This window comes from Engraulis encrasicolus, chromosome 1 (assembly GCF_034702125.1).
Source record: "Engraulis encrasicolus isolate BLACKSEA-1 chromosome 1, IST_EnEncr_1.0, whole genome shotgun sequence".
Classification (NCBI taxonomy): domain Eukaryota; kingdom Metazoa; phylum Chordata; class Actinopteri; order Clupeiformes; family Engraulidae; genus Engraulis; species Engraulis encrasicolus.
The window spans coordinates 35707926-35730200 of NC_085857.1; the positions used below are offsets into that span (position 1 = coordinate 35707926).

Below are 22275 nucleotides of genomic sequence, written 5' to 3' on the forward strand. Positions count from 1 at the left end.
AGGGAGGAATTATCAATTGGGCGCGGGCACACGTGTTGCATTATGGGATATCGGATCCATGTTTCGTGCCTTACCGCTAGTAAACAAAGGCAGACGCGAAACAAAGACCGAGGAAGAAACACGATTTTACTGAGAGAGAAACATGCTAAAATGCAAGAAAGGGTGTGGAATATATAGGGACACGTTGCAGAAAGAAGCCAGAGATCGGTATGGAGAAGATTGGCCTTATAAATGGACTGGATCCGTATGAAGTCCCTAGTAAGGAATGAAGTTGCCTTACTGCCTAAGTTCACCCTTTCGGATATCATTGCTTATCTAGTCTGCTCTGCTGTGTCAGTGCTCATACTCTGAACGAGTTTAAGTGTTACAAGTCAGTAGAAGCCTTCAAACAAGTGAACGCTGGACATCTGAGTGGTATGGAGGTCATTAAACAGGAGGAGAATGTCGTGGTCAGAGCAGAGGTAAGCTAAAATCTGTTTCTACTGCTGTACAGCTGCAACACGTGTTTTCAAGTGTTCTAAACGGTATTTAAGGCAGTGATCTGACTAGATGTAATGTAAACATTCAGTGGTTGTCATGCACGTCCTAAGATATACAAAGAAACAGTATATTGTACATATTATTACAAAAATAAACACAGCAGTAGGCTATCAGGCATTGATGTTAACTTTTGCTCACAGGCTAGTAGTTTTTATGGTAATGGTGGTCAATCTACTAGTGGGTAGCAGTCCTGCATAGAGTGAAACTTTGTCATTGTTATGAAAGTGAACAATGCCTATCCATTTTTTTGTTTCCTTAGGTCATGCACTCCCAGCGCGTAAACGACCCTCCGCTGAAACAGTGGATCATCATAACTGGCAGCTGGGAGGTCAGCTGTGCCCACTGTACCTGTATGGCTGGCATTGCGGAGTCCTGTACGCATGTTGGGGCTCTGCTGTTCGCAATAGTCAACTTACCGCAAACGAGAGGCAAAGACTGTGACAGCACTATGCAACTCAAACAAGGCCACAGGTATTACGCACAGGTGCAGACACAGATCTTTGTGACAGGTTCCTCTTACTGTGACTTTGTAGTGTGGACACTGAAAGATCTGGTCGTGGTCAGAGTTGTGCCAGATGTTGTGCCAGATGTTGGCACAGGAATTTTTCCGCAAGGTTTCCCTCCCTGAGCTCATCTGCCGGTACTACTGTACACCCGAGACCCCTCTACACCACAGCGCACCAGAGTTTTTACTGTGAAATCAAAGAACAGCAAAGCAGCCACAGCACCAGCACCAAAGCAGCAGTGGAAAACAGTGAGGAACCCAAAATCAGCAAGGAATGAGACCAACAAAGAATATGTGTGGTGTGTGTACAGAGTGCCTGAGGAGCTAGACACCATGGTTTGCTGTGACAACAGCAGCTGTACGACGCAGTGGTTCCACCTCACCTGTGTTGGACTTGATGCGGCCACTGCAGAAGAGAAGGCATGGTATTGTGATGCTTGCCTCTAATCACAAGGTGGTAGTTTTGCAGAGGTATTCCTGCACTGCACTGAAGTTCTGCACAATTTCCTTTTTTCTTTTTTGAATATTTTTTTTTTTTTGTATACGGTCTGTTAAGATAATTTGTCATTTAATATAATTTGTCCCCCCCTTTATAGTACTCAGGTGTTCTGAAGTTGAACTACTACTGTTAAGATATTGCAATAATTTCCTTTGTCCCCCCCTCCCCACCATTACATTAATATTTTGCCTTGTACTTTTTCAAATGCACCGTTTTGTGCTCTCAGGTTCTCAAGTTGCACTGTGAATTTATGTCAACACTACTGTTAAGATATTTCAATACAATTACAACATTTTTACTTACTGTCAGCTTACTGTACTTACAGATCTCAGGTTATCACTAGTTGCACTTTCAGTATTTACAGTGATTCAAAACGACATACTTGAAATGACTTTTGTCTTATTACTTTACTTGTGAATAAAATTATACACACTTGAGTCTCAAAGCACATTTATTTCAGTCAACTTCAGCTTTGCACAACACTCCTGCTCATGATGGTCAGAGTACAACATACAGACACAATCTTGTCAAGGAATGTTTTTTCTTCACCTTCACATGGCAACACCATGTTGATGGGCACTTTTGCAGACAAAATTGTGTATTTGTTTCAGACAGTTCCAATCACCCTTTCCACGTGAATTCGGAGATGAGCAATTGTCCTTGTGTTTTCCACATCTCTTGCTTCCAATTGACAGTGTCCTCTTGTGAAGGCGGGGATCTTTACCTCAGCACACACCGGCCCCTGGTCAGCTTCATCCTCTAGGCCTGCAGGTGCTGATGCTGATGCTCCCCCAGTTGTCTCCACTGTGGATCAGATACAGATTTTATTAGCCCAATGTGTCATGCAAATACAATGCCCATGCAAAAGGGACAAAACATATCTTAACAAGGCTGATGAGCAGAATCAAAACCACTCGCCGAAGAGTCAAAATAATCATTGTTTTGAAACACTTAACATTTCATTGGACAGACATAGATTTAAGAGATGCACCCAATCTAGATGGAGAAAAGACATTAGAGCCTTAGAGCCCTCATTGTTTTTAATTTTGTCAAAGGTATGTAAGGCTTACCTGGTGTAACAAGGGGTGTCTCATCCATCGACGCTATGCTCTCAGTCCTTCGTCGTTTTCTTTGTTCCTGTCTCATAGCGAGAAGTCTCGGTGGTGGTGGTGACTGTCTTGGTCGTGTACCCCAAGTGCAGTGATAGTGCCCAATCCGGATGGGAGGTGTTCATTTCATTTGCTGGTGTACCTAGTGAAACAACCAGTGTTATTACTATGCTGTGCAGCTTACTAATACGTATGTAGCAGAAAATAAGAGTGTTGTAGAAAGGGAAATCGGGTGCTACACAGTCCTCTGATGAAGACGCATATCGAAATCTTACTGATAGTAGGCCTACTGGTAAAATAAACAATAGGAAAGACAACCGTGTGGCACCAGATACCTTTCCACTTATGATGTAGCCCTGCTCTAAATGCACCTGGTTTATCATTTAAAAGCATGGAGTGCACATTTCCTTTGTTTAAAAAGGGTGTTGTTGTGTTTCAATGGACCTGGCTAGCTATGCCAGCTACAGTAGGCTGTAGATTAGCCAACAGTGGTTGATGAAAGAAACAGTGCATTTAACGAAAACTATTTCACTTACCAAAATGAAAATGCAGAGAGCACACTCGTCAGGATTGAGTGGAAAGTTATTTTTGGTCGTCTTACAGCAGCGACCCATGCTAGCCGACGACACTTTGTTATGTCCCAGACTTGGTCAGCATCAAAGAAACTCAAGAGAAAGAACAATCTCTTGGTGGGGAATGCATTGGCCACGGTGTAGTACGGGGGCGTTGCCTGAGGACACGAGTGGATGGAAAATTAACTCCCTTGCGTGGTCATTGGTCAGTGGGTGCGATGGATGCCATTTTCGTACTCCCTTGCACATGGTCAGTGGGGGCGACACCATGATGGATAATTTGTGGCCAAGTAACGGCAGCTGTTGGTCAGCAGTAATTGCTGGGGGTAATTAAGGACAGCTGACAGACATTCACGCTGTCCTATGACCTGTTCCACAGTGAATAACATTTCCGTACTCCCCTCGCCATCATTTCCTACTACGCTGTTATGACGTGAGTAAGCCCTCTTGTCTCAAGCCTCTTTGGTCAGCATGGTGCTGCCTCCAAGAAGGAAATGAGTAGAAAGATAATCCAATTCCCCCTTTCCTATGGTGGCTTGCGCTATTGCACCCCACGACACAACAACGATGGACAATAGTGGCAAAGAAAAGTGAGCAGCAAGATAGTTAAAAATCACAATTAAGTAGCAAGACCAGGCGAGACTACGTCCTGCGCTGCGCTGGAAAACAATGGGGAAAAGGGACGTCTATGCACTAAACATGGCAGATCCAGCGCGGTGACGTCATATGCCCGTTCCCAATTGGCTATCAGGAAGACTCCTTCATGTCATGCACTTCAGATAGTCTGCGCTATATTTCGAGTGACTGAACGCTATGCCATAGGCCTACATGCCATGAAAGTTAATTTTACATGCCGGTGAGCTCTTTGGATGTATTTTTATTTGGTTGTTGCGCGTGTCGTTTCTGACCAATAGCTGAACGACCTCAGGGCGCGTGGCTTTGTTGTCGATTTTTCGCTTACTGAAATGTAGCCTACACGGTCTGAAAGCGAACCGCACTAAAATTTTAAAATTTGGTTCGGACCAAACAAAGTGAACTATCGGAATTTCCTGGTCTGAATATGCTGAATACGTCTGAATATAGACGTCAAGAGTGACTTCAGTCATTCTTCAACTGATGATGATGGATTTCAAAGCCAACCATTATGACATAACAGTTACACATCACATGTTAAGACATTCTGCAGGTTGCATCATAATCAGTTGCTTGTTCCCTGATTGTATTAGCCTGGGAACTCCCATACTGCCTTTAGTTCTACACAATCGTTTCGATCTGAAAGACAGTATGGCGAGGATGACTCATAACGTACAAGATCATGGTACCTGTGTCATAATGGCCAAGCATTCCGACCTTAACAGTTTCTCTGCCCAATCAGAGAGCAGGGCAGTGTGTCATAATAGCCAAGTATTCCGGCCCCATACGGAATTTACAATAGGCAACTCCCCAGACCTAATCTCACTTGTGATTAGGTCTGGTGTTAACCAGGCAATGATTGTATTCCATTGAGAGTAAAAACTATTTACTGTCAATGTTGTATTCACATTCTCTTTCATATGTGCACCATTTAGGCTACCGAAAATGTGTTATTGTAGTTGTACATTTTTGTATTTAATCATTTGAAAACAAGCAGTTGGAAGAGATAGGTAAGACTCTCTGCAGCCAGAAGAACATGCTGTCAACTGGCATGGCAAATTGTCAATGTTTCAGATAGTTTAAATGAATCAAAGACTCTGATTTTGTGTTTTAGGCCATTCATCATGAGTGTGCCCATGGATGTTGAGAGTTTTAGCGGTTCCAGCTCTTTTGCATCCGACACCAGCCTTATCTGTGGATCGTCCCCCAGTCCGGTAAGATCCCAATGATCTCAGGTTACATCACTGATGATGTGTTCAGAAGCATCCTAGAGATGTATTCTACCAATTTCATTGAAGACTCTAACTTGCAGCAGCTATGTAACACATTTTTGTGATGGAAATACCAAGCAGTTTTAATGTAAATGGACTGAGTTTCAATAAGCCTAGAGGGCCATCTAAAACACATTACATTAACCCACAACTGTGCCCTAACCCATTCTGTCATGGAGGCCACCTTGCAACCTGTAGTTTTATATTTTCCATTACGTAATACTAATGGTTGAGCTGGCCTAGCCCAGACTGCTAGTGATGTTGGCTATGATTATGTCCTCTTTTGAAAGTCGCTTTAGTTATAAATGCAATGCAATGCGATACAATGTAATGTAATGTAATACATCTGAGGAACTCTGATTTACATATTTTTAGCCTGTGACTTTGAGTGGAGAACCGTGCAGTGCTGTTGCTTCCTCCCCCAGTCCCGTCTGTGCAGGGTCCAGTCAGGTAAGACACACAGCTTCAGCTGAAAACTCATACAGCCAGAAAGACTGGCATGTTTGGGGTGAGCGCTTTTAAGCAAGATTTCACATCCAAACGTTAATGATTGGGGAAATCAGATATATGTTTCAAACCTAAGCTTCAAGTAGTTTACTCTGACCACCAGTAAATGTTGCTCCACCATTTCTTCACCATTCCACCATTTCTTTACATATTAACTGGTATGTCTAGCTATGTATCGTGTTTGTACTGTATGTGTGTTTTTTTTTTATTATTGTAGTGTGTTTTCATGTCATTCTGCTGTGCTGTAAGACAAATTGTCTTTTTAAGGGCATTAAAGCGTTTATGTCAAGTCAAGTTTCTGTGTTCCGGACGAATTTCATTGTACGAATGAAATTGTATTTATCTCTTTTTAATGGCCATTGTGTTTGCATCCGTCTCCCTTCTTCTGTATCTATTCTAGTCTGTGAGTGAGTGCTTGAGCCTGGAGAGCTTGAACAGAGAGACGGACATCAGCGCTACCTCCACCTACACCCCCAGCCCCATCTACGCAGGTCCCAGCCAGGTAAGCTGAGGCTCTGTAGCCCTTACTTGTAGATGAGCCAGCAATCCCACTCATTTTTAATTTGCTGAAAAGCACAACTGTATCACATTGCTATGACATTGTTTTAATTGACAGATTAAGACATGGTAACAGCAAGCTTATAATAAGCTACATGATGAACGGTTCTAAACGGAACAGAAACTCTAGATAAATGGAACCAGATAAGCATGTTATAGCCAGCCTTAGGAAAGAACCATATCAGACCTAACCAAGACACTATTGTTGTGAATGTTGTGAAAGTAACATCTCTCTCTCTCTCTCTCTCTCTCTGGTTGATTCAGGTACCTGAGCGTCGTCTTCCATCCACCAGACCCCTCCCACGGCGAGGAGTGGTTAAGTGCTGGACAGCGGCCCCCGGGGGTCATAATGATGACTTAACAGCCACTGACAGCAGCAGTAGCGACAGTCTGGTCATGGAACTCGCTGCTGTCTGTGGACCTAGCAGCAGTTATGTTATGGTAAGTAAAAGCCGTGAAAGCCTGATTGGGAAACTCCAACTCCCATAGTCATTGTGAAGCAGCGCTCCACAGCACACTAGTGTTCACTAGCACACTGCACACAACGAAATAGCATTTATGCCTCATCCGTGCAAGGGAGCAGCCCCCAATGGCGCCCCAAGGGAGCAGTGTGGCGGGATGGTACCATGCTCAGGGTACCTCAGTCATGGAGGAGGATGGGGGATAGCACTGGTTAATTACTCCCCCCACCAACCTGGCGGGTCGGGAGTCGAACTGGCAACCTTTGGGCTACAAGGCTGACACCTTAACCGCTTACCCATTACTGGTAAGACAGACAGCCAGGCATTTAATGATAATGACTATAACCAAAAAGGCAGAGAGTGGTATTTTAAACTTTTGAGAGCATGGCCTCCATATAGAATTCAAAATCTTTGTGTGTGTGTGTGTGTGTGTGTGTGTCCGTGTCTGTGTGTGTGTCTGTGTACGTAATATCTGTGAGCGTATGAAATTGTGAATCCAAGAAAAAAATGTAATACTCTTATCTTATGCTTTTATTTAGCTTGATAGCGACTCCAATGATGGGCGGAGTGTGATCCCCATGGTTGACGCCTGTTTGGGAGACGCCACAAGTCTGTTAGATGTGAGTAGCAACATCTCTTTTCATTGAATGCTTTTTTAAGTGTGTGTATGTGTGTGTGTGTGTGTGTGTGTGTGTGTGTGTGTGTGTGTGTGTGTGCGCGCGCGAGGGAGAGAGGGGGCGGGGGTACGGATTATCAGGGTTTAAAAAATTATTGGTTTAAAAAAAAGAGGGAGGGGGCGTGATAACTAGATTTGTGCCTTGGTTGATGCCCAGATCAAATAAGGCAGCTGCATGTATTGGTATATAGTACAGTAACGTTCAGATGTCATTATTGTCTCTATGAGTATTCATATGAATTTGATCACAATTATGTGTGTTCAGCTGGAAGATGATGAGGGCGATGCCTTCTGGAACACCATCACAGACATCAGGGTGGACAACGCTGGAGACTGCCATCTTAGTGACGCCTCCAGCTTTACTGAGGTACGTTGGCACCTTAATGATGCCTCCGGATTCAATGAGGTATGTTGGCATCGGGGCAGGAATTTTGTGAGGGCCATGAGGGAAATTGGCCCTCGTGCCCTCCTACTTTGGCCTTGTGCCCTTGAAAAAAATATCTGCCATAAGGCCACAGTTGCCTTGATGCCCTCTCTGACTAAGTTTTGGTTTAGCATTAAGCCGGACACCTAATTGATTAAAATGCATTGAAATGTGTGAAATTGCATCTAGAAACGCAAATTTTCTTGGGGGAGGACCCCAAACCCCCCGTCCAAAAACGTGTCCTCCTTTTTGCTGTCACAGACATGGTTACCCTACTGTTCACGCACAATTAGTATTTTGTCTTAATTTATGGCCTTGGTTATCTGCCTTTGGCCTTGGTGCCCTTAAAAAATTGACAACTCAAAAGGCCAAATGGCCTTGCCCCTAAAATGATGAAATTCCAGTCCTGGTTTGACCCCTCCAGATACTTTGAGGGACACTGTCACTTAAGAAGGTTGGCATCTTAGTGTGTGTGTGTGTGTGTGTGTGTGTGTGTGTGTGTGTGTGTGTGTTTAGCTTAAACAAGACCCTGACGAAGAATTACGTGTCCCTCTCCTCGAGAACACTGGCTCCTTGAACGATGATAACAGCCTGCTTGAGGTGAGCAATAGAATGATGCAGTGAAGTGTGAGGATTTTGGATGACCATCATTGGCATCAGAAAAGACATCAGTGTGGTACAACCACAGCTAATGCCAATATTGTGTGAATTAAATGATTGTTTGTTTTTACTGGATTTTCTTTAAAAAAAAAAAAAAAAAAAAACATTTTTTTTAAAAATTTCTTTTACATTTTTTTACCAAGTCTTAATTACTTAATTGTATTAATAAAAGTGGTGGTTATACCACCTGGTGCCACCCCCCCCAAACAAAAAAAACCCTCAATGGCCCAAGCACTGCATGCATATATGTATGTATCTATGTATGTATGTATGCATGCCTGTGTGTCTGTATGTATATTATGCATACTTTATGCATGCATGTCAAACATGGTGGTTACTGAGACAAGTTTTATTTCTGACACCAACACACAATGTGTGTGTGTGTGCGTGTGCATGCATGTGTGTGCTTGTCTGAGAAGGCCTTCAGTAACACTCAGCTGAGGGGATGGCCAACCACCACTGCCACCGGGAACATAGACAACGCCAGCCTCTGCCCAGTGCAGGAACTCAGGGTGGTGGTTCCGACATGTTGGGCAGAGGTTCCGACATGTTGGGCGGAGGAGGAGGGACAGGGCACTGCAGAGCAAGGGGAGACCCCGGAGAGAGTCCCCGCTGAGCAGGACTACGTGCTGCCCTTCCACCTGGAGCCAGAGCCCCACCACCTGAACGTTGTGGAGACAGCTGATACTGCTTTCAGTTCCCTGAAGAGGCAGACACCCACCCAGCAGCAGCTGCAGGACCAGGAAGATGGTGAGGATGATGATGATGACACGGCCGGGGGGCAGGAGGGAACTGTGGCCCGTGTGGAGGAGCGTGAGCATCCTGAGCGCCTCGAGCGACTCGAACACTGCGTGAAGGAGATGCAGCTGGACATCATCAGGCACCTCCAAATGACACAGACACAGCGGCGCCCACCAACGTCCGAAGAAAAGGGTCTGCAGCTTCCTAAGACGCCTTTGTAGCAAATGCAGGTGCCTTGGGAAAAGGAGCAGGAAGGTGGGGCCTCAGAACACCAAGGAGACCGACAGCACGCAGGGAATGAAGGAACGTGCTGAAACGTGCAAGGAGACCCACGACAGGCAGGTAACCAAGGAGATCACAGAGGAGGAGGAGCGTAACATGGCTGAAACGCGGGAGGAGGACATGGAGGAACAGGCGGACGTGCAGCAGCATCAGAAGGGGATCTGCGGCTTCCTTAGGCGCCTTGGCAACGCCGCGAGGGACCTCCGGAAGAAGAAGAGGAGCACGGAGGAGAGCCCATCCGAAAGGAAAGGCCTGAGGAGGTGTGTGTGTGTGTGTGTAGGAGAAGTGAGTCAGCATAGTCATTGATTTGCATGACAATATGCAAAGCACCAGAGGTTTTAAATGTAAAAGTAACTTCATGGTGTAAGCACATGATATTACATAGCTGTTACACCAGTTAATCCTTTGTACCTAAAGAGGTAGTTAGACTGTGTTGCTACTGACAAAACACAAAAAAGACAAAACAAGAACCCACCACAAACTTGATCCAACCAGTGCAGTGCAGTCAGCTGATCGTAAGACAAGTACACAGGTCTACTGGTTTACGCATACTGTGTTGGCAAATGTGTTTCTTTTGTTTATTTTTACTTTCACTTTTGACACCTCTGCAAAGCACTCTTAATTGTGTCTGTGATTTTTCCTAATTAATATCTTGTTTACACTGTTTTGTTCATCCGAGCTTCTCCCCCTTAACACAAATCAAAGTTTTTAATAATCTATCTGCCTTGTGTCCTTCTGCTTACAGGTTCTCCTTCAAAGTTTCCTGCTTCAAGTAAAACAAATGAAGCAGGGAGGGGAAGGGGAAGGGGACCGAAGGGCACATCCGGCTGGACATAATAGGGTGCCTTACCTGGATAGAACTGCTGTAAAGCAGACTGGGGCATCATAATGGGCGGGTAAAGTGGGACAGAATCAACAGGAGGAGTGTGAGCATCTCAAGCGTCTTGGGGCGTCCCGAGCGTCTCGGGCGCCGCGTGGAGGAGATGCAGCTGGACATCATCCGGCACATCCAAACGGTGAAGACACATGAGCTGCAGGAGGGTGCTCACAAACGTCAGAAGAAAAGGGTCTGCAGCCTCCTAAGACGCCTTTGTAGCAAATGCAGGTGCCTTGGAAAAAGGAGCAGGAAGGTGGGCCCCCAGAACACCAAGGAGACCGACAGCACGCAGGGAATGAAGGAACGTGCTGAAACGTGCAAGGAGACCCACGACAGGCAGGTAACCAAGGAGATCACAGAGGAGGAGGAGCGTAACATGGCTGAAACGCGGGAGGAGGACATGGAGGAACAGGCGGACGTGCAGCAGCATCAGAAGGGGATCTGCGGCTTCCTTAGGCGCCTTGGCAACGCCGCGAGGGACCTCCGGAAGAAGAAGAGGAGCACGGAGGAGAGCCCATCCGAAAGGAAAGGCCTGAGGAGGTGTGTGTGTGTGTGTGTGTAGGAGAAGTGAGTCAGCATAGTCATTGATTTGCATGACAATATGCAAAGCACCAGAGGTTTTAAATGTAAAAGTAACTTCATGGTGTAAGCATTAGCAATAGCACATGATATAGTAGTAGAGTAGTATACTGTGTTGGCAACTGTGTTTCTTTTGTTTATTTTTACTTTCACTTTTGACACCTCTGCAAAGCACTCTTAATTGTGTCCCTGATTTTTCCTAATGAATATCTTGTTTTTACTGTTTTGTTCATCCCTTAACACAAATCAAAGTTTTTAATAATCTATCTGCCTTGTGTCCTTCTGCTTACAGGTTCTCCTTCAAAGTCTCCTGCTTCAAGTAAAACAAATGAAGCAGGGAAGGGGAAGGGGACCGAAGGGCACATCCAGCTGGACATAATAGGGTGCCTTACCTGGATAGAACTGCTGTAAAGCAGACCGGGGCATCATAATGGGCGGGTAAAGTGGGACAGAATCACCGGGAGGAGTGTGAGCATCTCAAGCATCTCGAGCGGGCGTCTCGAGCGTAACATGGCTGAAGCATGTCAGGAGGACTTTGGGCAGCAAGTCTACATGGAGGAACAGCAGGAGGTGCAGCAGCATCAGAAGGGGATCTGGGGATTCCTTTGGCGCCTTGGCAACACCGCGAGGGACCTCCGGAAGAAGGATAGGAGCACGGAGGAGAGCCCATCCGAAAGGAAAGGCCTGAGGAGGTGTGTGTGTGTGTGTGTGTGTGTGTGTGTGTAGGAGAAGATTAGTCAGCATATACATAGTCATTGACTTGCATGACAATATGCAAAACGTTCTTTAGTGTGTCTGTGATTTTTCCTATACTAATTAATATCTTGTTTTTACTGTTTTGTTCATCTGAGCTTTTTCCCCTCGACAAGTTTTTAATAATCTATCTGCTTTGTGTCCTTCTGCTTACAGGTTCTCCTTCAAAGTTTCCTGCTTCAAGTAAAACAAATGAAGCAGGGAGGGGGAAGGGGAAGGGGACCGAAGGGCACATCCGGCTGGACATAATAGGGTGCCTTACCTGGATAGAAGTACTGTAAAGCAGACTGCATCATAATGGGCGGGTAAAGTGGTGGGAAGGAATCCTGTCTAAAGGCTCCGTCAGAGAGAGTAGAGAGAGAGAGGTTCCATTGGCCCATTGTTTCCGGGTTCTATTATTGCAAGGGGGAGTGGGGAGAAATCCCCCTTTAGGCAGACCTAGGCAGACGTAAGGACTGTTCTATTCAATGCTAGGAGTATTATGACACGCCCCTTTAGGCAGACCGGAACCTGGTCATGTTAGGTGCCCATAGCAACCTATTACATTGGCATATCTCTATATACTTAAAGAATCTCTGGCTCCGTCAGGCCATAAATGGCTGAAGGCCATAAATGCCATAAATGGCTGAAGGCCTTGCACCTTGACAAGAAGATTTTACAGCTCTCAACTGCAACATTTCAGAGGGGCACAACCGGAAGCATTGTCCTTTTGCAGGTAGACAAGGACATCCTAATGGGCGGGAAAAGTGAGACACAATCACCAGGAGCAAAATTAGCTGCTGTGGCCCCTGAAAGCTGACAAGACTAGTTCAGGCCTTGCAGACATTTGTGACAGTGCTGAAGACGGTGCTGAATAAGTATCAATAGGTAACCATGTGCTACCCGGATGAACCTGCAGATCACGTCGGTGTAATATTTGTTCCGGTTTGCATTGCTAACTAAGACTTGTGAACACGCAAGTCGGTTCGAGATTAGGTGCGGGAACGGGCACCGGCACGGTTCTCTGTCAGCCTGAACGAGTCTACAGTGTCAGATATATTTAAGGTGGTCACGGCGTGGGGGAGTTGTATAGGCCTATAGGGCCCTGAAGTAGCTACTACACCCCTGACAAGCCAACACAGGCAGGTTCAGGCCCTGGCTTAGCACACTTCCAACACAGGCCCGAGTACAACTGGACGAATGAAAGGCTCAGAAGGACAAATGTCCACAACGTTGTATACAAAGTCAAGAACGGGTGTGGGGTGCGGGGTTGTGGAGACTTAAAACTCCAACCAGCATGGGTTGGGGTCAACTGGGCCACACTCAGAGCAATTGTTTGAGTATACCACCAAATAGCATATAAGAAATGTTACTAATAATGAATACATGTTGATTTGTCAATTCATGTAATTGAAATAAATGTGTTACTGTGTGCACAAGTTTGTGTTTTGTCCCTTCCTTTTGATATGATGTCAGATGCTAATGCCAGAAGACAGTCTGTCAGGTTTCCGTAATACGAATAAAATAAAATAAAAAAATGTAATTTTTTAATTGTAATTTTTTGTGTGTAATTTCGTAAACATAAAATAACAACATTGGAAAAATTTAGAAAAATAAATAAGAACAAAAAGTGTAACTGCAAGTGAGAACGAGTGGATTACCTTTGAATGTAGTGTAGAGTTGCAGGACTCTATTAAGTAGGGCTGTAATTTTAACGCTGTAATTTTACAAGGTGCATTAACGCGTTGTAAAAATTAATGGCATTAATTATGTATGGGTAGACATACATTCTAATGGTGCATTCCCCAGAGGTAGGAGCTTCCTAGTAGGCAACAAGAAGGCAGCTACCTCCCACTTGAAAGCGTTCCAACCAGCAAGTCAAACAAACTACAAACATGGAGGGACATCAACTACATATCCACTTCTCAAAGATGTCAGCAATGTAAACAACATCATAAGTTATTTTCATATAGCCGCATTTCATCTTTGAAAGAGGCAATGTAAATATAAATATACCTTAGAAAAGTTAACAGGCTGTTTTGCAACCGTTAACCTGTCCGAATCAACTTTATTTGTCCATAGAATGGTGATGTGCAACATAAACTATTCCTAGTGGTGCGTTCCCCAGGGTTGGGAGATGGGATGTTTCTGACCTCCTACTTGCTGAAATGTATTGGAACGCCTGGAAATGTTCAAGTCGCGAGCTGGGGCAAAAGCGAAGCAAACCGACTTCGCCCCATTGACTATCGTGATGTCATCACAGCAATGGCAGCGCACAGTGTTAGGAATAGTTTATGTTGCACATCACCATTCTATGGACAAATAAAGTTGATTCGGACAGGTTAACAGTTGCAAAACAGCCTGTTAACTTTCCTAAGGTGTAGTTATATTGACATTGCGTATTTCAAAGATGAAATGCGGCAAAATAAAAATAACGCATGATGTTGTTTAGCCTACATTGCTGACATCTTTGAGAAGTGGATATGTAGTTTTTGTCCCTCCATGTTTGTAGTTTGTTTGACTTGCTGGTTGGAACGCTTTCAAGTGGGAAGTAGCTACCTTCTTGTTGCCTACTAGGAAGCTCCTACCTCTGGGGAATGCAGCATAACACTGTGCACTGCCATTGCTGTGATGACATCACGACAGTCAATGGGGCGAAGTCGGTTTGCTTCGCTTTTGCCCCAGCTCGCGACTTGAACATTCCACTTCAACAGGCGTTCCAAACCATTTCAGCAAGTAGGAGGTCAGAAACATCCCATCTCCCAGCCCTGGGGAATGCACCATGTCTCCAAGTTTGGCATGAATCATGAAAGAGCGGTCGGTTGCCAAGCATGATTTGCGCCATTTCCCCCCAACAAGCCATTCATTGTTTGCAAAATCACAGAAGCCCCACTCTCAAGTCCCTGCCGCTGCTGCCATAACGATAAGTCAGCTATTACATGACTGAACCCAGCTATAGGCTCACAGTGACTGGTTAGTTATAAACATGCATGTGAGCGTACACCTCCTAACACATCTGTACAAGCACATTACATGTTAATTATCATATAGGTTCAAGCACATACCATGTTAATTATAAAGGTTCAAGTTTATTTTGCCGTATCATATAGCTTGTCTGTCTTTGTTGGACTCTTTGGAAAGACGCGCCATGAACGTTTGACTACAGTTGTTTGTTTCTACTTGAATAAGAAACAAGTTGCAACCGCTGTATACAATATAGAAGGACTTAGATGTGTAATTACAACAATAGTAGTATGGCATTACAAAGATTGTAGACATGTTATATGTTTGTAATTACACCTGTACAAGTACTTCTACTTTAATGAATACAAAGGAAACAGAGCACATAACAAAGCGGATGATGGGTTGTATGAAATTCCTTCGTCGTGCATAAATGCTTTTACTTTCATTCCATGGGGTTAAGTATATTGTTTTACAAAAAAATATGTGATTGTGGGGATAAGGGAAAAGAGCGCCAACTGTCACGGTGAATAATAACCAGTGATTGGCTCCAAAGCTTACAGCTTCAGCCACTCAGGCTCTAGGTTGCCTCCCCAGCCGTGCACATATAGAGGCGTGAGGTGAAACTACAGGCACTCGATTTTACGAAATCAAAGACAAAGTAACAAACATGAGCGGAAGAGGCAAAACCGGAGGCAAGACAAGGGCGAAGGCCAAGACTCGTTCATCCAGGGCTGGACTGCAGTTCCCCGTCGGTCGTGTGCACAGGTTGCTGCGTAAGGGCAACTATGCTCAGCGCGTGGGAGCTGGTGCACCCGTCTACATGGCTGCAGTGATGGAGTACTTGACTGCTGAGATTCTGGAGTTGGCTGGTAACGCCGCTCGTGACAACAAGAAGAGTCGTATCATCCCCCGTCATCTGCAGCTGGCCGTGCGTAACGACGAGGAGTTGAACAAACTGCTCGGTGGCGTTACCATCGCTCAGGGTGGTGTGCTGCCTAACATCCAGGCTGTGCTTCTGCCCAAGAAGACCGAAAAGTCCAAGTAAATTTGACCTCCAACCTCCCTGACCACAAAGGCTCTTTTAAGAGCCACCCACATCCCTAAAAAAAGCATTTTCCAAGTTGTTAAGAAATTAGTTATAAAATCACAAGGGATTACATTGTTCATAATGAGAACTAAACATGGTGTATTACGGTTATCATTAACAATTTCAATATAGTCTACACGCAGCGAAATCTACATTTCCACATTACGATAACCAGGAAGGTTCTATTGATGTAAAAATGAACAGAAAATCTTACTGGGAGTTCTGGCATAGGTTACGGACATTGGTTACGATTAATAAATACAAATTGACTACCTCAGTAATTTTCTTACAATACCTGGGTTCCAAAGTTTGTTTATAACCTGACTACGCGAAACTATCTGCCCACAACTCAACCTCTGATCTCTGCAGTGTCTTGCCTCTCCTCATAACATCGTGTTTACAAACATTCAGAACCCATGTATAGACGCAGCACAGCTCGTTGCATGTATCCACGACGAGACGCAGCTAACATAGCCTACATATTGTTTCAAAACAAAACCGATGATGGTGATGGCTGTTTGCGCGCCACTCCAAATGAAGCCGAAAACATGAAATGTGAAATATATGGTTATAAGAGAGCTTTGTATGAACAGACGTTTGTTGTTTACTTGGATGTACGCATTATTAGACGTGTAGGCTGGTTGAGACATGAAAAGTACATTTTTAAACGATTATAACACCGATGAATACATTGTACTGGTGGTGGGGCGGTGCTCTACGGTTTGAATTTTGGGCGCCATTAGGATGTAATCCAATCAGAAGGAACAGTCGAGGAAACGTCATTGGAGGCAAGTCTCGGGTGTAGCCATAAATAGCACGCGCTTCGCTATCATCTTCACATTCGTCCCTTCTAACGAAGCTTAATAATGGCAAGAACCAAGCAGACTGCCCGTAAGTCTACCGGTGGCAAGGCTCCGAGGAAGCAGCTGGCCACCAAGGCAGCGCGTAAAAGCGCACCTGCTACCGGTGGCGTGAAGAAGCCTCACCGTTACAGGCCAGGAACTGTGGCTCTGAGAGAGATCCGTCGCTACCAGAAATCCACTGAGCTGCTGATCCGCAAGCTGCCCTTTCAGCGTTTGGTCAGAGAAATCGCTCAGGATTTCAAGACAGACCTGCGCTTCCAGAGCTCTGCTGTCATGGCTCTGCAGGAGGCTAGCGAGGCTTACCTGGTTGGTCTGTTCGAGGACACCAACCTGTGCGCCATCCACGCCAAGAGAGTGACCATCATGCCCAAGGACATCCAGCTGGCTCGTCGTATCCGCGGAGAGCGTGCCTAAGTCTTTCCCCTGAAACCAACAACGGCTCTTTTAAGAGCCACCCACACCTTCATATGAAAGCATTGTTTCTACCCGCCAGTCGTAGTGTCAAGTACAGCACAGCTCAAACGCAACAAAAGCCAACACAACAAAGCGCTTGCACAGTCCAATAGAGCAGCAATCATAAACATAGTCATGGCTTCATAATATCAGCCTGTGAAGTAACGGGCTACACAACGCGTGCGTCTACAGCGAGAGCGCACGCTGGCAGAGCAGTGGGTATTTGTTATTTTTCGCCAATACATCATTGTTGTACTTTTCAGAATATATTCCCCAATCTTAAATGTGATTGAAAGCCAATTATACTACACTGTCGCAACTTATGACTCGCATCAACATGATCCAATCGGCACACTGCAAAAAGTAGAGCAGACGTGCAAAAAAAAGTTAGGGGTCCGGGCTGCTTGACTGTAGTCAACTTAAACTTTTGAGCACATCTCACAGTTTGGTCATCTTGTACGTACGTACTTTAATTGGTCTACAAGTTCAACCAGGGGCTATTGGTGCGTTCCCCAGGGTTGGGAGATGGGATGTTTCTGACCTCCTACTTGCTGAAATGCATTGGAACGCCTGTTAAAGCGGAATGTTCAAGTCGCGAGCTGGGGCAAAAGCGAAGCAAACCGACTTCGCCCCATTAACTATCGTGATGTCATCACAGCAATGGCAGCGCACAGTGTTATGCTGCACATCACCATTCTATGGACAAATAAAGTTGATTCGGACAGGTTAACGGTTGCAAAACAGCCTGTTAACTTTTCTAAGGTGTAGTTATATTGACATTGCATATTTCAAAGATGAAATGCGGCTAAAAGAAAATAACGCATGATGTTGTTTACATTGCTGACATCTTTGAGAAGTGGATATGTAGTTTTTGTCCCTCCATGTTTGTAGTTTGTTTGACTTGCTGGTTGGAACGCTTTCAAGTGGGAGGTAGCTGCCTTTTTGTTGCCTACTAGGAAGCTCCTACCTCTGGGGAATGCACCATTAGTTGACACATGCGGGGACCAATAGAGAAAGACTGCAATATCACACTGCGCGTCATCCTAGGCCTGGCAAATTATTCAGTAGCCTACATTTGGTTTGTTAGCTTTGGTTGAGCGCGTCTGTGTGGAAGACTTCATTTGATCACAAAGGCCTACTAAACAGATAATTCTGTTCAATATTCACAAGTAAATGGAATAGCTTTTCAATGAGATTTTGGGTAGCTCTTAAAAGAGCCTTTGGTTTGGGTAGAGGGGGAGAAGTCTTTACTTTGAGCTGGTGTACTTGGTGACGGCCTTGGTTCCCTCAGACACGGCGTGCTTGGCGAGCTCACCAGGCAGCAACAGACGCACTGCGGTCTGGATCTCCCTGGAGGAGATGGTGTGGCGCTTGTTGTAGTGTGCCAGGCGGGAAGCCTCACCAGCGATGCGCTCGAAGATGTCGTTGACGAAGGAGTTCATGATACTCATGGCCTTAGAAGAGATCCCAGTATCGGGGTGGACCTGCTTCAGGACCTTGTACACGTAGATAGCATAGCTCTCCTTCCTGGTCCTCTTACGCTTCTTGCCACCTTTTCCGGGGGTCTTGCTCACGGCTTTCTTTGAGCCCTTCTTGGGGGCAGGCTTTGCTGGATCAGGCATGGTTAGTAGTTGTCCGGGTCAGTGATATTGTCAGAGTTGCTCTGGTTTTCTTATACCCACCAGTATGCAAATACTTCACTTCAAATCGGCACAAGCTGAGCTCAAGGACAATCCAATGAGCCATTTCCCTCCATTTTCAGAGGGGTTGATTGGTCACTTTTGAAATAGGGGGAGGTTCCGTCTGCCTCAAAGAACACTACCCACAAACGTCAGTTTTGACCTCGTTGCACACTGACCATTTCCCGCACTTTTTAACGAAATAAATTACGTTCAACAAAGTAATACAAGCAGCATATTCTAGTCAGATGAACTTAAATCACCTGAAAAGTTACTATGAGTACGTTTAGCCTATAATTGCGTGCAAGCAGACTCAAGTTTCGTATTAGGGTAAATAGAAGACCTTATTGTACCAGCCTAACATATGTAGTTGCCTTCATTATTCATTCTGTAGTAGAGTAGAGTATAATTTATGGATTCCAGGGGGAATTATTGTGAGGGGCATTCCTGACCATTTGACTACCGTTTTCACGATTTTAAAATATACATTTACACAATGGACCACATTGTGGAAAGTGGCTTTTGTCACGACCAGCTCATAGGAAACCTGCTGGGAAAGTCCTACACACTAAATAAAGACGAGTCAGTAGGGCCCAAGTCATGATGGATAGCCTACAGTTAAATGATTCTACCACGCACGGCAATGGGCATGGTCTAAATTGAAATAAGTTCAACTGCCTCCGAATTACAAATTGATGGAATTGTTTTACTGCAAGTCATGTGAGTGGTTTGAACAAAGTTTAAGTTCAAAGCTTCACACTGTATAATAAAGATCTAAATTAACTTAGATTAAGTTCTGCGGCAGCTTGTGTGGGCTACTTTGCAGTGAAAAGCTAAAATTAGCCTTTTTATTGTTTCATACAGATTTTCCCTTCATTTGAGTGTGGACTCAATGGATATATTAGCTTTTTTAGATAAGTGGGTGGCTCTTAAAAGAGCCTTTAGGTTTTGGCGGGTGAGTCGATATTTAACCTCCGAAACCGTACAGAGTACGGCCCTGGCGTTTCAGAGCATAGACGACGTCCATGGCTGTGACCGTCTTCCTCTTGGCATGCTCGGTGTAGGTGACGGCATCACGGATCACGTTCTCAAGGAACACCTTCAGCACACCACGGGTCTCCTCGTAGATGAGCCCAGAGATACGCTTCACACCACCACGACGAGCCAGGCGCCTGATTGCAGGCTTGGTGATTCCCTGGATGTTATCGCGAAGGACTTTGCGATGACGCTTAGCGCCACCCTTTCCAAGACCTTTTCCTCCTTTGCCGCGCCCGCTCATGTTGGCTGTCTGTAATCACAAAGACTAGTACCTCCTGTTAATGAGCCCCGCTTGTTTATACCAGACAGGAGGACCCTCGGTCCAAGCGCCCCTCCCTTTGTGAGTTCAAAACAGTTATGGCGGGAGCATGTAAGCTATCCATCTTGGTGACTACGGAAGACGAGAGCGGCCCATCTTGTAGTACTCTTTTAATTCACCATGTTATCCCGAGATAACGATATAATTAATTCGAGACCTCGAGAAAACGCAACAATTATTCCGTGATCTCGAGAAAACACAACAATTATTCCGTGATCTCGGGAAAACGAATCATCTTTTTTTTATGATCAGTAGCTGACAAATGGGTCATTCATAGGCACCACGCTAAGAGCTTTTGATGACTTCGGGGCTCTCATAGTTGCAACGCTTGTCTTTACAATGTCTGGAATAATGGATAACCTAATAAGGCAATATTTTGATCAGGGGATGACACAGGCAGATATTGCATTAAGTCCTTTAATAAGGAATCATTTCAAAATTAGTCCGCGGCACCTCCGCAGAAGACTGGCCCGGCTTCGTCTGTAGGCCTACCGACGGAGATATAGCGATCCAGCTGAGGTCGTAGAGTTAATCTCGAGTCTTATGAACGGACCAGGACGGCTTCATGGCTACCGTATGATGCACGCACGGTGCCTTTTCGCTGGATTCCGTGTCAGTCGGGATGTCGTTACGGAGATCCAGACCACCCTTGATCCCGTGGCCGTGCATCGTCGGAAAGGCAGGAGACTGCGGCAAAGATCATACAGTGTTCCGGGGCCTAATTACGTATGGCACATGGATTCATACGACAAGCTCACCCCCTTTGGCATTGGGGTGAACGGGTGCATCGATGGATTTTCGAGGTATATAATTTGGATGGAAGCAAACTCTACCAACAGCAACCCGTGCGTAATCGCAGCCTATTTTGCGCAAACTGTCTCTAAACTCGGAGGCTGCCCCAAAATCCTGAGATCAGATCATGGAACAGAAAATGTCCATGCCAACAGACTACAGACTCTTTTCAGGAAGATGACACTGGAGATGCCCCTGGGCCCCCTTTTGTTATACAAGGAAGGAGCACGGCAAACCAGAGAATCGAATGTTGGTGGGGGATGTACAGGAGACAGAACGTGGACTACTGGCGAGACGTCTTCAGAGAGTTCCAAGCTACGGGTGATTTCAGCGGTGATTTCGTCGACAAGGGTCTTGTGCAATTCTGTTTCCTGAAGATTATACAGGTAAGGAATCAATACGCAATATGCTATTTATTTTGAGAGTAAAACGGTTGAAATAAAGTGGTGGATGTGTGCGTAATATTGTGCGTAACGGTTTGGCCATTGTGCGCAACTAGCCCAATTTGCTAGCCTGATTATCATCGACATTCAAATCTCTTGAGGGTGTTGAGGAGATCACAGTCTGGCTACCAATTTGCAACCCTTGCAAGGTGTTTGGGTGACCCGTTTAGCTTGAGAAAAAAAAAATATTGTTTCACATTGACATTCACATTGTTTCAATTAATGTTTCACATTGACATTCACTGACTTTGGTTCATTTTCTCAGGGGAACATATAATCTGAAAGCAAAACGAGAGACCCCCCCTTGCTAACCCCATTACATATTTCTATTAAACCGGAGGTGTTGCTGGGTCATTTTGACCAGTATCAGGGGGGGTTATAGAGCAATATTGTCTAAACTCTCTGATATAATAGTGATCCCATGTTGAGTTGAGGCAGGGGGTGAATTATGTGGGAAAATGAGCGCCAATATTTTTTGTGTTGTGCATCAATGTTGGCTCAGTCTGAGCCTGGACAGTGACTCACTTTCTTCACCATTTCCTTATCTTTCGCTCTCTGAATCTCTCACTCAAAAATATATTTACAAAGAAATTCACAAGCATGATGAAGGGAACATGGTGAATACGGGCTATGCCCCCCCTAACATTATTTTCCATAGGCCCGGGTCAAAATGTCCAACACCTTCAACAAAAACACAAACACCTTACCAGGGTTAAAGCAGTTAATTATAGTTGTAATCAATGCTTCTCACTAATTGCCTGTCTTACAGGACGAGCTGGACACAGTGGTGCAAATGTGGGACAACCATCACATTCGTCCGGGAAGGAATGGACGTGCTGTCTACCATGGCAAGCCAGTGATGATGTACAACGTACCTGAGCTGTATCATGCACAGAATTATCTGCATCCAGTTGAACTGGACAAAATAAGCACACTCCTAGGTGAAGACATTTGCCAGTGGAAAACAGATATTTCGTGTGACATTGACCTACCTGACTTGTGCTTGATGAT

At 45.1% G+C, this 22275-nt stretch overlaps 5 protein-coding genes and 1 long non-coding RNA gene across 7 annotated transcripts in view; 3 read left to right on the forward strand and 3 right to left on the reverse strand.

The window, feature by feature from the left end:
• LOC134464095 (cytosolic phospholipase A2 gamma-like) overlaps positions 1 to 5809 on the forward strand; it is a 56731-nt gene extending 50922 nt beyond the window's left edge. Inside the window, exons 10-11 of one of the 2 annotated variants that reach the window (XR_010037857.1) lie at positions 4973 to 5072; positions 5505 to 5809. Coding sequence is in view for 1 of the 2 variants with exons in the window: in XM_063217684.1 (XP_063073754.1) it covers positions 4973 to 4986 (14 nt within the window). In the remaining variant the exon portion in view is untranslated. Of the gene's footprint in view, positions 1 to 4972; positions 5461 to 5504 lie in introns of those variants that run through there. The other variant, XM_063217684.1, reaches the window with a different exon arrangement.
• LOC134464034 (uncharacterized) lies at positions 1978 to 3684 on the reverse strand. Its single transcript, XR_010037833.1, has 3 exons — positions 3190 to 3684; positions 2615 to 2795; positions 1978 to 2348 (listed from the first exon to the last, which is right to left on the reverse strand). It is a non-coding gene; the product is annotated as an uncharacterized LOC134464034 (long non-coding RNA).
• An 8559-nt stretch (positions 5810 to 14368) lies between the features above and the next one.
• LOC134451019 (histone H2A-like) lies at positions 14369 to 15711 on the forward strand. The gene has a single exon (XM_063201134.1). The coding sequence runs from the start codon at positions 15258 to 15260 to the stop codon at positions 15633 to 15635; it is 378 nt and encodes a 125-aa protein (XP_063057204.1). The 5' UTR covers positions 14369 to 15257; the 3' UTR covers positions 15636 to 15711.
• A 780-nt stretch (positions 15712 to 16491) lies between these two features.
• Positions 16492 to 17612, forward strand: LOC134450960 (histone H3). The gene has a single exon (XM_063201033.1). The coding sequence runs from the start codon at positions 16544 to 16546 to the stop codon at positions 16952 to 16954; it is 411 nt and encodes a 136-aa protein (XP_063057103.1). The 5' UTR covers positions 16492 to 16543; the 3' UTR covers positions 16955 to 17612.
• Positions 17613 to 17816: 204 nt separating this feature from the next.
• On the reverse strand, positions 17817 to 18623 carry LOC134451052 (histone H2B 1/2-like). Its single transcript, XM_063201198.1, has one exon. The coding sequence runs from the start codon at positions 18613 to 18615 to the stop codon at positions 18241 to 18243; it is 375 nt and encodes a 124-aa protein (XP_063057268.1). The 5' UTR covers positions 18616 to 18623; the 3' UTR covers positions 17817 to 18240.
• Positions 18624 to 19630: 1007 nt separating this feature from the next.
• On the reverse strand, positions 19631 to 19966 carry LOC134451103 (histone H4). Its single transcript, XM_063201288.1, has one exon. It carries the CDS (start codon positions 19949 to 19951, stop codon positions 19640 to 19642), a length of 312 nt encoding a protein of 103 aa, XP_063057358.1. The 5' UTR covers positions 19952 to 19966; the 3' UTR covers positions 19631 to 19639.
• Positions 19967 to 22275: the final 2309 nt, after the last annotated feature.

Bases quoted from the DNA above. Each gene is read 5' to 3' on its own strand.
- LOC134450960 (XM_063201033.1), top strand. From the start codon at position 16,544: ATGGCAAGAACCAAGCAGACTGCCCGTAAGTCTACCGGTGGCAAGGCT.
- LOC134451019 (XM_063201134.1), top strand. From the start codon at position 15,258: ATGAGCGGAAGAGGCAAAACCGGAGGCAAGACAAGGGCGAAGGCCAAG.
- LOC134451103 (XM_063201288.1), bottom strand. From the start codon at position 19,951: ATGAGCGGGCGCGGCAAAGGAGGAAAAGGTCTTGGAAAGGGTGGCGCT.
- LOC134451052 (XM_063201198.1), bottom strand. From the start codon at position 18,615: ATGCCTGATCCAGCAAAGCCTGCCCCCAAGAAGGGCTCAAAGAAAGCC.